At 52.8% G+C, this 14,062-nt stretch overlaps 1 protein-coding gene across 4 annotated transcripts in view; it reads right to left on the bottom strand.

Annotated features, from left to right (window-relative positions):
• The window catches only part of MAPK4 (mitogen-activated protein kinase 4), a 44,517-nt gene that overhangs the window by 10,640 nt on the left and 19,815 nt on the right, over positions 1 to 14,062 (bottom strand). For 3 of the 4 annotated variants that reach the window (XM_063422501.1, XM_063422503.1, XM_063422502.1), the window contains 3 exons: positions 11,359 to 11,575; positions 10,166 to 10,880; positions 502 to 646 (listed from right to left, as the gene is read on the bottom strand). In XM_063422501.1, coding sequence (XP_063278571.1) covers positions 502 to 646; positions 10,166 to 10,711 — 691 coding nt within the window. In that variant the 5' untranslated portion in view covers positions 10,712 to 10,880; positions 11,359 to 11,575. Of the gene's footprint in view, positions 1 to 501; positions 647 to 10,165; positions 10,929 to 11,358; positions 11,576 to 14,062 lie in introns of all 4 variants that reach the window. The other variant, XM_063422504.1, reaches the window with a different exon arrangement.

Genomic DNA, 14,062 nt, shown 5'->3' with positions numbered 1-14,062 from the left:
GAGACAGCCTGGGAGGAGCTGCTGCGATCCTCGGGCAGGGGAGGGCAGCAGCCCCTGCAACAGGCAGAGGGCAGCTGCTTCATCCCGGGTTGAACGGCTCCGTGTCCCAGCTCGGCAAGCACAGCTTTGCTCCTGGCACTTATTTTTGGGACTCTAATAAATATGTATTTTTTTTCTCAAGAACATCAGAGCTGAGCTTCAGATGCTGTACTGATAACTCCTTGCTGTGCTTTTGTGGTCCTCTGTTCTTGCACTTCACCTTTACAGCTGCAGTTCGTGCTTGCAGGTAAATTCTAAAAATGGGTGGTGGCATTCCAATGTCCTCCCTCAAAGAAAAGAAATAGCTCGAAGACACCAATCACGATTAAAATCTCCTGGAACAGGGCAGCATTATCTCCTCTCCTTATACAGAGGAATTTCCTCTGCTGGGTTAGAAAGCCTTGGAATTGGGTAGCAAGGAAGGAGGAGGAAAAAGTGAATCAACAGGAGACAGAGACCTACCAGCGAAGAGCATCCTCCCGGTCAGCATCTCGGCCAGGATGCAGCCGGCTGCCCACATGTCGATGGCTTTGGTGTAGTTGTTGGGCGACAGCAGGAGGCGGGGAGAGCGGTACCACTTTGTCACCAGGCCTTCAGAGAGGTACCCCTGAAAGAGCAGAGAGAGGGCTCAGCAGGGGGAGCTCAGCAGCTCCTCCGCCCGGCCCCGGTCACCCCTGGCTGCGGCCCGAGCGCCGCATGCCGCAGGAAATCCTGTCCCCACACCCGTGCTGCTCCCGTGGGGCACGAGGCAGGGAGCTGGGTACACCAGTGGGGACACAGGGACCTCCACCAGGCACGGCACTCGCTGTTTGTCACCAGGGCACTGCAGCGTCTCCTGAAAAGGACAGATGGCTTTGGCAGCACGGATCTGTGGATCACACCTGCCTGAGTCACCTCTGGAGGACTTGGATGTGTCCTACAAATCCCAATGCCCTTTCATGTGAGACATTGCCCAGAAAAATAAAAGGGTTAGGGAGGATCACCACCAGAAGGAAAGCCTCCTGTATTAGCAGCTGTCTGCATGGGGAACAGAACTGCCAAGGGCTCTCAGCCAAGACTCCCGAAAACAAGATGCAGTGGGGTAAGTGGGAAAGCCCTTCTGGAGAATACCTAGCTGATGCAGGGATGGAAACCCTGCTCTTCCTGCACTGAGCCTGAGCCTTGCCTAATACATCACCTCCCTCCCTTGTCACCGGCTGCTGGGGCTCTGGCAAGGCGAGGAGCAGCTGCTCATCCTCAGCCCCACTCTGCTCACAGTGAGGATGGAGAGGAGCAGCTCCTCATCCTCAGCCCCACTCTGCTCACAGTGAGGATGGAGAGGAGCAGCTCCTCATCCTCAGCCCCACTCTGCTCACAGTGAGGATGGTGAAGGAGAGCTCCTCATCCTCAGCCCCACTCTGCTCACAGTGAGGATGGAGAGGAGCAGCTCCTCATCCTCAGCCCCACTCTGCTCACAGTGAGGATGGAGAGGAGCAGCTCCTCATCCTCAGCCCCACTCTGCTCACAGTGAGGATGGAGAGGAGCAGCTCCTCATCCTCAGCCCCACTCTGCTCACAGTGAGGATGGAGAGGAGCAGCTCCTCATCCTCAGCCCCACTCTGCTCACAGTGAGGATGGCATTTGGGATGCTTGACCTGATTCCACAGAAGCTCTCAGCAGCATCCACGGGATAAAGGCCATCACCTCTCTGAAGCAGGGCCCTCCTGCTCCTGAGCTCACCCGGGAGATTTGTCATCAGTGCCAAGCACTCAGCAGCCCTGGCTGGAGCCAGGGGATGTGTCCCAGCCTGGAAATAACCCTGGCACTGCCTCACTGCCACGCTGGGATTGGGCATGGATGGTTACTGCATCGGGATAACATTGGAATATTCATAAGTGGCCTTTTCCATATTAAATATAACACATTAGCAGAAGGTGGTAGATTGGAATGCAGCAGGAGCAGCAAAATAAAATTGAATTATAAAGCCGAATTGCATTTAAATGCCACCAAGCATTTGGAGAATGTCAAAATGCAATGACAGCATGAACACAGTTCACATAAAAGCTTGGTTAAAAACTCCATCCCTACTGATTTAGTTCCATACTGTTTTCAGCTGCACTACACCTGGAGTTGTGCTGCACAGCATTTCCTAGGATGCTGCAGGATGCATCCCTCCACCTAAACATGAGAGCAGTGCACCAGCACAAACACCACGAGGTTGATCACACTTCCCCCAGCGCAGGTTTTTGCGCCAATTCCCAAATGTGCGAGTCATCAAGCTTTTAATCATAAAGGGCTTGCTTTTTAAAGAACATTTTAATTTCGGCCTTCTCATGATAAGTTGTAATGGAGACTGATTAGCTAAGAAGTTTCATTTAATGCTGCTATATTTTTGCTAATGCTGCTCAATCAGAACCAGCACAAAAGCCCCAGGCATTATCCGATCAAACCACCACTTCTCAGCCACTGCAATTATCCCCAACAATAGACACTGGTATTTATTGGAGAATCCCACGAAAATAAACTCTGAGGGCAGTAATCCAGGGCAATTCTTAGCTGGAGCCATTTCTTCCCTCTCCCTTCTTATGGGTTTAACACTGTTTATGTGTTTCTCCTCTCTGACAGCAAGATGGATCTGAGTTCTCGGGGGTGTGTGCACCATGCAAGATGCATGAGCAATACACTGCAAATATCTGAAAGTCACAACAAGACAAACACTTTCCTCCCCAGCCATGTCTCACGTATTGGAGAAAATTCCCCACAAAAACTCTCCAAATGGACAGATCTTTAACCTTTCTGCTGCCAGGTGAGGTTCCTGGTGTTGATTGATTCTCAGCATGCTCCCCCCTCCTGCTGCCCCTCCCCACTTCTATCTGCTGGAAAACCTTGGATTCCCCCACCACGCCCAGGAAGGACCCATGGAGAGGAGGAACCTGCAGCTGCTCTCCATCCCACCCCAGAGCTGGACCCCTCCACTGCCTCCCAGGGCATTCCAGCAGATAACCGGGCTCTGCGTTATCCCTCCCCTTTCTCAGGGGGAGAATACAGGGAAGGAGTCACTGGAGGTTTGGAAATCAGGACTTTTCCAACCTGGCTCAAGGTCCTCCCCTAGTACCCCAGTCTTGAGCAGCTGATACAGCCCTGACACCTTCCCATGGCTAAAATCATGGGCTGGATGCCTATTTTGAGAAGATACCTGAGTTCCTGTCCCGCCCCTGGAGGAAGTACCTGCAGTCCCGTGGACTAGCAGGTTCCAGGGAGAAATGCCCCACAGCTTTGGGATCCAGGATCATGAAGTCACTGCCACGGGACGAGGACCCACCTGCACAGACTCAGCCCCAACATTCCTGGGGCATTTCTGGCCATCACCCAAGCAAGGCAAGGCTCCAGCACAAGAATTTCACCATTTATGTAGATTCAACCAGACAGAAGGACCAAGAGCCAAAACATATTAATTAGGTCTAATTAAGAAGGAACATACATCTTCCTGACAATATTCTGTGGACTCAGCACAGCCCTTTCTGCACTGAAGGACCACTAGAATCTCTTTAAAAAACAACATAATGGAGTTAATGGAGAAATAGAAGTAGTTTCAAGTCTAAGCCCTTCCATGCTGTATTTTTTTTCCTCGCAATTTTCAAGTATAATTTTCCTGCTTCTCCTCTTGTCCTCCCGTGTGTGTGGCAACAGCTCAGGCAATCTATAGAGGTGATGAATTCACTACAGATAGGATAAGCATCAAGTCGTATCAGACAGCACAGCAAGGGAACTGGAAAGCAAAGAAAAACTGATGTTTTTTCAAATTTTTACACAGCACGCATTTCGCTTTTTGCTTGTAGCAACAGAATGAGAAACAACTCAGGGCAGGTGCTGTGACAGCGCACTGAGCCTGCACTCCACGGTGCTGAGGGAGCCTGGCACACCACGGCAGCACACGGGGAGGACAGGAGCTGCTGCTGCTCCAAAACTGCCACCACCCAACCCTGGGGCTCCTCCCTGGAGCCGGGGGGGACCCAGGGGCCACGGGAGCCCAGGATCCCCCCTACTGCAAACCGAGCCGCCCCCACGGCACAGCCCAAGGCTTCCCCCAGGTGTGTTCCACACCGGAATCCACCCTCCTGCAGCCAAAGAGCCACAGAGGTGCAGACCAGGTGCCCACAAACTGGAAATCCATCAGGATCCAAGCACAGCCTTGTATCCGTGCCTCCGTCCACAACCACGGCCGGGATTTCTGCTGCTGCACCCGTGGGAGCTGGGTCACCGCCTGGTGCAGATGGGGGGCTCAAAATAGAAACAAGCCCAAGCTTTTGGAATAATCCTGGAGCAGCAGCAAGCTTCTGCCTGTGCACAGCAGGGATTTTAACCTTATTTTTTGAAATGCAGGCCGGGCAGTTCCAGGAGGGGCTGTGGCAGGCGCCGGGCTTGCAGGAACGTTGCTCCACAGGAGGACAAGAGCACGGCTGTTGCACGTGGCTCCAGCAGCGTGACCTGCTCTGGCTCTGGGATGACAGAGTGCATTCATTCCAGGAGCACAGACCAGTGCGTGCCTCATCAGAGGGAAGGCAGGAGAACAAAGGGGCCGGGGTCACAGCAGAGGCTCAGCACCGGCTGCCCAGGGGCTGGACATGCAGGGTGGTCCTGTGCAGAGGGGCACAGAGCAACGCCCACACCCTCACCTCTGAACTCTGCCTCACCACGACCCATTTGGGAATTCTGTTACTGCACTGCATGACTGGAAGTGATTATCCTTGCACTGGACAGCAAGTATGAAACTAAAGGAGGACTTCAAAGCTTTGAGGATGCTCTGTAAAGTATTTACCACAAGAACTGCCCCTGAAAGGGCTGATACACGCCCATGGTGTGGAGTTTCTGCAATTAGTCGTGTAATGAATGCTGCCAGCAGGCAAAAGGAGAGCAGGTCCTCTGGGAACCCTGTGCAGATGTCCCCAGGTGCTTTGAGGCACCAGGCAGAGTGCCCAGAAGGGATAACCTAACTTGTACAGCACAGGGAGGGTAAGGATCCTTTTAGTTCATGGTTTCTCACCCGAGGAGAAGCATTCAGCGAGTCTCTGTGTCCCCACCAGCAGAAATTTCCTGTCTTTCCCAGACAGGACCACCCCACACTCTGCCCAGTGTTGGGGGTCCAACATGTGGGATGCACAGCCAGGGATGAGTCTGGCCTCCAAAACATTTATTATTCTAAAGTCTAGATAACCACTGGTGTTTATGCCAATATTTAATGCTTGACTTTGCTGTCTCCCTGCTCTCCCACAAGCTGAGTGTGCTCAGGGGAGGACAGCACCTCCCCTTGACACCCTCTCCCCTCCAGACCTGGCACAGGTGGATCTGAACGCTCATTTGGAGCCAAGGGTGTTAATTAGGGCATGAACAGTGGGATGGATGGATGGATGATGGATGGATGGATGGATGGATGGATGGATGGATGGATGGATGGATGGATGGATGGATGGAGGGATGGATGGATGGATGGATGGATGGATGGATGGATGGATGGATGGATGGATGGATGGATGGAGGGATGGATGGATGGATGGATGGATGGAGGGATGGATGGATGGATGGATGGATGGATGGATGGAGGGATGGAGGGATGGAGGGATGGAGGGATGGAGGGATGGATGGAGGGATGGATGGAGGGATGGATGGATGGATGGATGGATGGATGGATGGATGGATGGAGGATGTATGGATGGATGGATGGATGGATGGATGGATGGATGGATGGATGGATGGAGGGATGGAGGGATGGATGGATGGATGGATGGATGGATGGATGGATGGATGGATGGATGGATGGATGGATGGATGGATGGATGGAGGGATGGATGGATGGATGGATGGATGGATGGATGGATGGATGAGTGGATGGATGGATGGATGGAGGGATGGATGGATGGATGGATGGATGGAGGGATGGATGGATGGATGGATGGATGGATGGATGGATGGATGGAGGATGTATGGATGGATGGATGGATGGATGGATGGATGGATGGATGGATGGATGGAGGGATGGAGGGATGGATGGATGGATGGATGGATGGATGGATGGATGGATGGATGGATGGATGGATGGATGGATGGATGGATGGATGGATGGATGAAGGGATGGATGGAGGGATGGATGGAGGGATGGATGGATGGAGGGATGGATGGAGGGATGGATGGAGGGATGGATGGAGGGATGGATGGAGGGAGGGAGGGATGGAGGAATGGGATATGGGCAGCAGCCCAGGACCCTCTGCAGACACACAGGCAGGGACAGATGATGGGTGCAGACAGGGCCCTATGGCTGCAGGCAGGGGGGCCATGGCAGAGGATCCCAGTGGGGAAGGTGAGATGAATGCATTCACCACGGGGATGAAGGGTTGTGAACAGGCAATACCCAGCTTTGCCTGTCCTGCACAAGGACAAGAACCTCCAGGGCCCTGGGAACACTCTTTTCTTCATCTCCAACCCTCCTTCGCTCACCACTTGGGCACCGAGGTGCAGGGCCAAGTATTCAAACCACAAACACCAGCGGCCAAGGAGAAAGGCAATAATGTGGAGATTTTCCAGAGGGATAAACTCAGAGGGATGAGGAGCAGTGTGATGGAAAAGAGAGGAGCCTGCACAGCTGGGTGGTGAGAGCTCTGGGGAAGAGACAGGATGAGAGAGACACGGATGAACAGGATCATCTCCTGAGGGTTCTCTCCTGTTACACCTGATACTCTGTGCCCTAAAGAGGTGTCTGTAAGTACCTGAGCTTAGAGCCTCATGTATCTGAGACAGGGCTAAAACTTGCCAGGTCTGAGCAGCCTGGGAAGGTGCAGACTGAGATCTGGATGTGACCTTGACAGCTGGAAATCCATTTTGCTCCCTGTGGAAAAGTTTCAGAGAAAGAGATGTCCACATGCTGCTCTACCCACATGGAGAAAAGTGTCTGAGCAGCAGAAACAGCCTAACGTGGGAGAAACAGAGACAAAGTTCCTCACTGTGCCTCAGGGCATCTCCCAGAGCTGGGAGCTCTCCCCTTCCCTCCACGTTATCCCAACTCAATGTTTGCCTGATGAAAATCACATGAAGAAGACATCTTTCCAGGCAAGGGCTATTATTCAGGTGGTATGTGTATTCCAAGCTGTGTTTAAAATTCTGCTCACAATCCAGCGTGGTTCTTATTTGCCATTTTAACACTCAGCAGGACGGTCTGGGGTTTGAGAAACATCAGGTCAGAAGAGATGTGACCTTTGAGACAAATAACACCACACAACCTGCGATCTTTTGTGTTAGCAGGGCCCAGCCATTAATGTAAGCATATTCCAGACACAAAACATGCTAAGAGGAAAAAAATCCACGTGTTTAGGATGACCATCCTTGCCTCAGAGGCTCTCAGGAAACCATTACACAGAGATGCAGCTCTGTGCTGCCTTCAGGGGTTTGGATCTACTGGGTCTTTGGGCATTTAATTGCCCAAAGGTGCAGCTGGGGTGCAGGATTTCATCTGCTCATGGGCACCTCTGCCCAAGCACAGGCTGGCAGTGCCCAGTCTGGGCTGTGAGGGTCCCTGCTCTGCTCAGGCTGATGCCTTGCAGTGGCTCCCTAGAACAGAGGACAGACAAGATTAGGAGAGTAAAAGGGAGCATTTTTTGAAGGCCTTCAGTAGGTAACCTTGGGCAGTCAGAGCCTCCCAGAGGCTGCACCCACGATGCACCATGGTCACCAGTTTTTCAGACAGATATAAGTTTGGTCCATGTACACATCAGGGGCTAATCCTCCAATTACAGCTTCAGGTAACGAAGTCTCATTTCTCCAGTTTGCTCCCCCAACTCACTTTTGTTCATACAGTTCAGGGCCTGAGGCTGTAGAGTGTCCTAGAGCTTCAGGCCTAGAGGGATTGTTTTGCCTGACCAAAACGTGAAGGGAGTAACTAACACTTTATATGGAGTTTAGAGCTGTGCACTAAAGCAGTGCAGGATTTGAAAAATATAAACCCCCAAGTCCTAAGGCATCAGGGCAGCCCCGGGGTGGAGGCCCCACAGCCTCAGACTCAGATCCACTGCTCTGGCTCCTGCTGCTGCCTCCTGCCAGAGCACGGCCACGGAGCTCATAAATCTGTGTGAGCCTTGGAGGAGAGCAGAGCTTGAAAGAGAAATAGGGAAAGGAATTGATTTCTCTGAGCCCTCTCAGAAGCGCTGCACTTCAGAGGCAGGACTGACCCACTCCCCACCCAGCCCTCCTGCTGTACCCCACCTCTGCAGGCCCCAGCTCTGTCAAACACAGCCCTGCCCACCAGGAATCGCCAGTACTGACATTATCTGCTGTCCTCAGCTCTGCTCTGGAGCAGCAGCCAGCTCTCTCTGTGCATCAGATGGGTTTCTGTGCACTGATGCTCCAGCCTCCCCCCCCATGAGGAATTGGAGGATGCTCCTGCAATGGCATCTGGCAGAGTTAAACACAACATGAAGCTGCAGCCCTTGACAGCTCCTTCCACTGCACTGGCTGCTTTTGAGACAACAGAGAATTGCCTAGAAATAACAATAATTCTGCAGCAACATGAACAGATGACTCCTACCCTGATCCCACAGTCCTTGACAGCACAATGTTCCTTAAATCAGAGACTTTCTGTGTTCATGTAGCCTGCCTTGTTTGCAGGGGTTTTCTCTGGGTGTTACCTGACTTTAAACAAGCAAGTCACACATTTGAAAGCACCTCTTTCCGAGCTGGGACATAAATAATGAGTGAGGAAGAGAGCACAGAAAGGGCAGGCAGAGTGACAGGGACCCTGTGCTTGCTTCCTGCAACCTCGTTCCTTTTCCCCCGGCTGTTTCTCCCCGCAGCCCAGACTCATATCCAGAGTAACTCGGCTCTGGATCGTGAGATTGTCTTTTTGCCATCCCCTGCTGCCTCCCTTCCATGCCTCCCTTCACAAAGCAATGGGCAGGAACCCACTGGGACATGCAAAGCGCATTTAAACCTTGTAACCGGCACAACAACAGACCCACAAGGACCCCAGCCTCACCCACGGACACATCCAGCTCAAGAAAACAGATTTTATCTCATCTCACAACACCCAACAGTGACTTTAACCAGAAGCCAGCTGCAGACCACACGGTGGCTTTGCTTTCTCCCAGCAATATGCAGACCCACGGGCTGATGGAGCCTCTGCCACATTCCTGCACTGCTCCAGAGCTCCAGCCTGGAAGGCAACCTGCATTTCACATCTGCAGCTCTGTTCAGGATCCATTAGCATCAGGACCGTGTGTTACAGAGCCTTCTCACCCATTATCCCAGCCTCCCTCCCTCCCTCCCACGCCGCCTGCCCGCTGTCAGCACCGCAGGCTGCTGCTCTGGTCACTCACGTTGTTATTGCTTCATGAGACACTGGGCACCAAACAGCAAAGAATTTCACATGAGGTTTGGATCTGGACCTCAGATGAAAGGATTTGACTGAGTCTCAAAGACCCGCTCCTCTCCGCCTATGTTAAATGAATGTAATTCAAATGAAATTGGGTTTTTAAGAAGCTGGTTGGCACCGAAGTGAGGACAAAGCCCAGCAGAGTGGGTGTGGACATGCCAGGTCCCCTCTCCGTGTGCTTCCAGCAGCTTATGCTTCTTAACAGCAGCAGAGCAAGGAACACAGAGCTTAGTCATTTGAGTAAAGCAAGCAAACACATGCCTCCCCACAGTCCACTGCTGAGACAGACTAAAATACCTGAGCATGTATTTGATATACACGATATGAAGCAATGGAAGGCAGCTGAAGGGCACTCAAGCCCTTCCTGTGCCCTCTTTGCAGCACTGCAGAGCCCTGGGGACTCTGGCAGAGCTCAGTGCATGGGCTGTGCCCAGAAAACATTGAAGGCTGGACAGGGCTCTGAGCAACCCCATCCAGGGGAAGGTGTCCCTGCTCACTGGAGAGGGGTTTGATTGGAGGAGCTTTAAAGGTCCCTTCCCACCCAAACCATGACTCTGTTGACACGTGTCTTGGCTTGGGCAGAGTGGTCACCAGCAGTGACCACCCAGCAGGGCTCACAGCTGCCCAAAGAGGCTCAAGGGACCAGTTCCCCCAGAAGATCCACCACGGCCCAGCCACATCACCCGGCAAGTGCTGGACGCCTCCCCGTGCTGGCCAGCCCAGCGCTGCCCACCTTGTGTGAGTAGTGCTGATCCACAATCCTGGCCAGGCCGAAGTCGCCGATCTTCAGCACCAGGTCCTCCGTGCTGATGAAGATGTTGGCGGGCTTGAGGTCGCGGTGCAGCACGTTGGCCGAGTGGATGTACTTGAGCCCGCGCAGCAGCTGGTACATGAAGAGCTTGGCGTGCTCCTCGGCCAGCTTGCCCTGCTCCAGCAGCCGCGCCAGGTCCGTCTCCATGTACTCCTGCACGATGTACACCATGTTGAACTTGAAGAAGTCCCCGCGCAGGTTGGCGCCCTTGGGGCCCAGCACCTCGTAGACCTTGACGATGTTCTCGTGGTCGAGGCGGCGGATGATCTTGATCTCGCGGAAGGCGTGCTTCACGCTGCGCGCGTCGCCCAGGGTCAGCTTCTTGACGGCCACCTTTCGGCAGCTGCGGCTGTCCAGCGCCGACAGCACCAGCCCGTTGGCCCCGAAGCCCAGCGGGCGGAAGTTGACGAAGCGGCAGCCCAGGTCGTAGCCGTACATGCTGGCCAGGCAGTCGCACTTCTCTGCCATCGCTCCTCCCGCTCCTCCGCCCGCGTCACTCGAAAAGCCGGGGCAGCCCCAGGGCCTCCGGGTCAGAAGCGCGGTTGGAGGTCAAGCCCCTCATTATGGCTCGCAGACACCTGGGGAGGGGGCTCGCTCTGAGCCTGTCGCTTCAGGACGACACAGGGTGAAAGTAAATCTGAGGACACACACATGTGCGCACGCACGCAGAGAGAAATAAAACGTTCTAAAGTGGGTGAGAAATCAACAGACTTTCCAAGCAGTGTAGAGAAACACAGCCCAGAGATCCCTGTCAAAGCAGAAGGGGTTTTTTTTTTCCCTTGAGATTAAAAAATTATCGCTGCTACATTTGTCAGCCCCTGCCTGGCTTCCCTTCCGCGGTATCCTGGAGACAGTGCCGAAGCGCAGGGCTGGTGGCACAGCCCCGTGTGCCGATGTCTCAGCGCCGGGGCAGCCAGCCGGCCCCGCTGTGGGGCAGAGCCCCGAGCAGCCCCACGGCCCTGCCCTGCCCCAAACCCTCCCTGCCCACCAGCCCTGGCAGAGTCTCCCCCAGCAGCGAGGCACCCCCAGGCACCGGCCGGGCTCCCCGGCGGTCAGCACAGCTTCGCCCTTCTTGTTGCACCCTTTTAGGCACGGGCAGACCCCGTCCTCCTCACCGGCACACACGGAGCCCAGCTGCAGTGGGTGTTTTGCAGGACAGAACTCAAGTTTTTGGCAGTCTTTGCTGCAGAGAAACTCCAGATTTGCAGCCCCAGGTCCTCCCCCTGTGTGCCTTTCCTGGGTGGAGCCGAGTGCTGTGTGATGGCTACAGCATCCCGAGGAGCGCCCTGCGCCGCGCAGCCCCGTCACCTCTCGGCAGGTCCAGACTCACTCCTGGAAGAGAAGAGAGGAATCACTTTGAGACCAGTGCTGCCCATGTCCTGCCCATGTAACAGCTCCCTGAAGGGTAACCATGAGCAGAACCGTGACCTTTTGGAGAATCATCACTTATACCCTCCCAACGCACGCTGCACCACCAGCATTTTCAGCTGTTTAATTTTCCCTTTTCCATTTGTAAGATGCAGAGAACTGTAACCCCTCCTTTCCCCTTTGCTCCCTCTCTCTGTCTTTTTAAAAATTTGCGCTTGCAGTGGCTGAATAGCGTGTCGCGTCCATGACTGCCCACGTGAAACCACACGGCAAAAACAGCACAGAAATGAGGGTACAAGCCCCCCCTGCCAGGCAGCTGAGAGGGCCACGGAGCTTTCCGGCTCATAGGAGCCAAAACTTCTGGGGAAATTGAGGCCATTTTTGCACAAAACCGCTTCAGAAGTGTCTGTGAGGATGTGACAGCCCCTGAACTCAGGTCCCACCGGACGTCGGCAGGAGCTGTAATTTCTCTCAAATTACAGCTGAACAGGTAGATATATATCTATTTATACATGAAAGATATAGAATCTGTTTCCTCACCCAGTAAGGTGTTAAGAAGCCGGAACTGGTGAGTGTGGACCCACCGGGAGCTGGGTGAGCAATGGCAGCAAGCCGAGCCAGCCTGGAGCACGGCCCCTGCCTCAGAGCCCCTCTGCCTGTGGCTGTGCCCACGCACGCCCCGAGCCACGCGGGGTTCTCTGCTCAGGGCTTTGGAAGGAACTGCTGGCACCAAGGCAGACCCTCAGCTCTGTGGGAAAACACCAACATCTGCTGGGGATGTGCATTCAGGCAGGGCATCCCAGTGTTTGGGGCACCTTCCTGACAAAATGTGAATTTCTGGTGGCGGGTGAGCACGCAGAGGTGGCCACGGGCACAGGACCGCTTCTCACAGCTGGGAAAAGACAGCTCAAGACCCTCAGAGCACTTCAAGTTTTCCCCTATGGTTTTACCCACAGACCCCTGATTTGGAAACAGAATGGGACAAAAGGTCTGAAGCACGAGGGAACAGCTGGGCTTTTCCTCCCAGAGGATCAGCTCAGGGCTCTTGATGGCCACGTCTCCCTGCAGCTGTTTGTGACTCTCAGAGGAGCAAGGACACCTCCCCTGCCTGAGCACGGCCCCACCCTGCTCCCAAACACCCCCTGACCCCGTCCTGCCCCATCCTCGCCCTTGTGCCACCCCCGGGGGCCCTCCCGAGCTGGGGGGACCTGCAGGGGCCACCCAGCTGCACAGGGAGGTCCCAGGCTACCGCTGTCCCCAGCACTGCTCCGAGGAGGGAAATAAAGGAAAGTACAGTAAAGTAATGTAAAAATAAAATAACGTAAGGTAAAATGAAAGCAAAAAATAAGGTAAAATAACATACAATAAAGTAAAATGAAAAATTAAAGTATGTGAAGTAAAATAAAATAATAAAAGAAGTAAAGTAAAATAAAAAGTAAAATGAAATAGTAAAGTAAAAACAAGTAAAAAAAGTAAAAAAGTAAAATAAAGGAAAAAAAAGTAAAAAAAGGAAAATAAAGGAAAATAAAGGGAAAAAAGTAAAATAAAGGAAAATTAAGGAAAATAAAGTAAAGTAAAATTAAGGAAAATAAAATAAAGGGAAATAAAATAAAATAAAGGGAAATAAAGGGAAATAAAGGGAAATAAAGGGAAATAAAGGGAAATAAAGGGAAATAAAATAAAATAAAATAAAATAAAATAAAATAAAATAAAATAAAATAAAATAAAATAAAATAAAATAAAATAAAATAAAATAAAATAAAATAAAATAAAATAAAATAAAATAAAATAAAATAAAATAACTGTGGATGTGCTCCTGCTCTGTTCTTCATGCCAGAATGATGGCTCTGTTGCAGCCCTTAATCACCAGAGCTGCTCCATTAACCCGGCAGTGGGTCCACAGCCCACTCCTGTGCCCTGCACTCCCCAAGCAGCAGTGCTGGGACCCTCCTGCTCCCCGTCAGAAGTTACCAGGAATAACAAAATACCAGGGAAAGCAATAAATGCTGAGCAATCACCCCTTGCTGAAGGGGGATGAGAAACACAGCGCTCCAGGGCAGCAGGGAGCAGCGATTTGCAGAGGGAGCCAGCTCACATGAAGCCATACGGAGCATCTGACGGCAGCGAGGATGTAGGCAGGGCAGGGATACCCTCCGAAGAGCATCTGCCAGCAGTTACCGAGCTGCTTGGCAAGCACTGCCTGCTCCTCCAGTCGGGAAGCAAAAATAATTACAGCCTCTTTTCAATCCAGCAATTATCTAATGCTGGCTTTTGCACGCAAGGGCTGAGCAGAGAGAGCTGCTCGTGCTGTCAGGGAGGGGGGCAGGCACCAGAGAGCTGCCTCAGCCACAGGCAAGCCAGGGGGACAAACCCAGACCAAGAATAAGGGGGAAAAGGGAACAGGGGGTGAATAAACCCTGCAGCTCTCAGGGAAAAGTGCCCTGTGCAGGA

Source organism: Prinia subflava, chromosome Z (genome assembly GCF_021018805.1).
Source record: "Prinia subflava isolate CZ2003 ecotype Zambia chromosome Z, Cam_Psub_1.2, whole genome shotgun sequence".
Lineage (NCBI taxonomy): Eukaryota > Metazoa > Chordata > Aves > Passeriformes > Cisticolidae > Prinia > Prinia subflava.
Note: the sequence above shows the minus strand (reverse complement) of the source record. Positions and strands in the feature narration are given on the sequence as shown.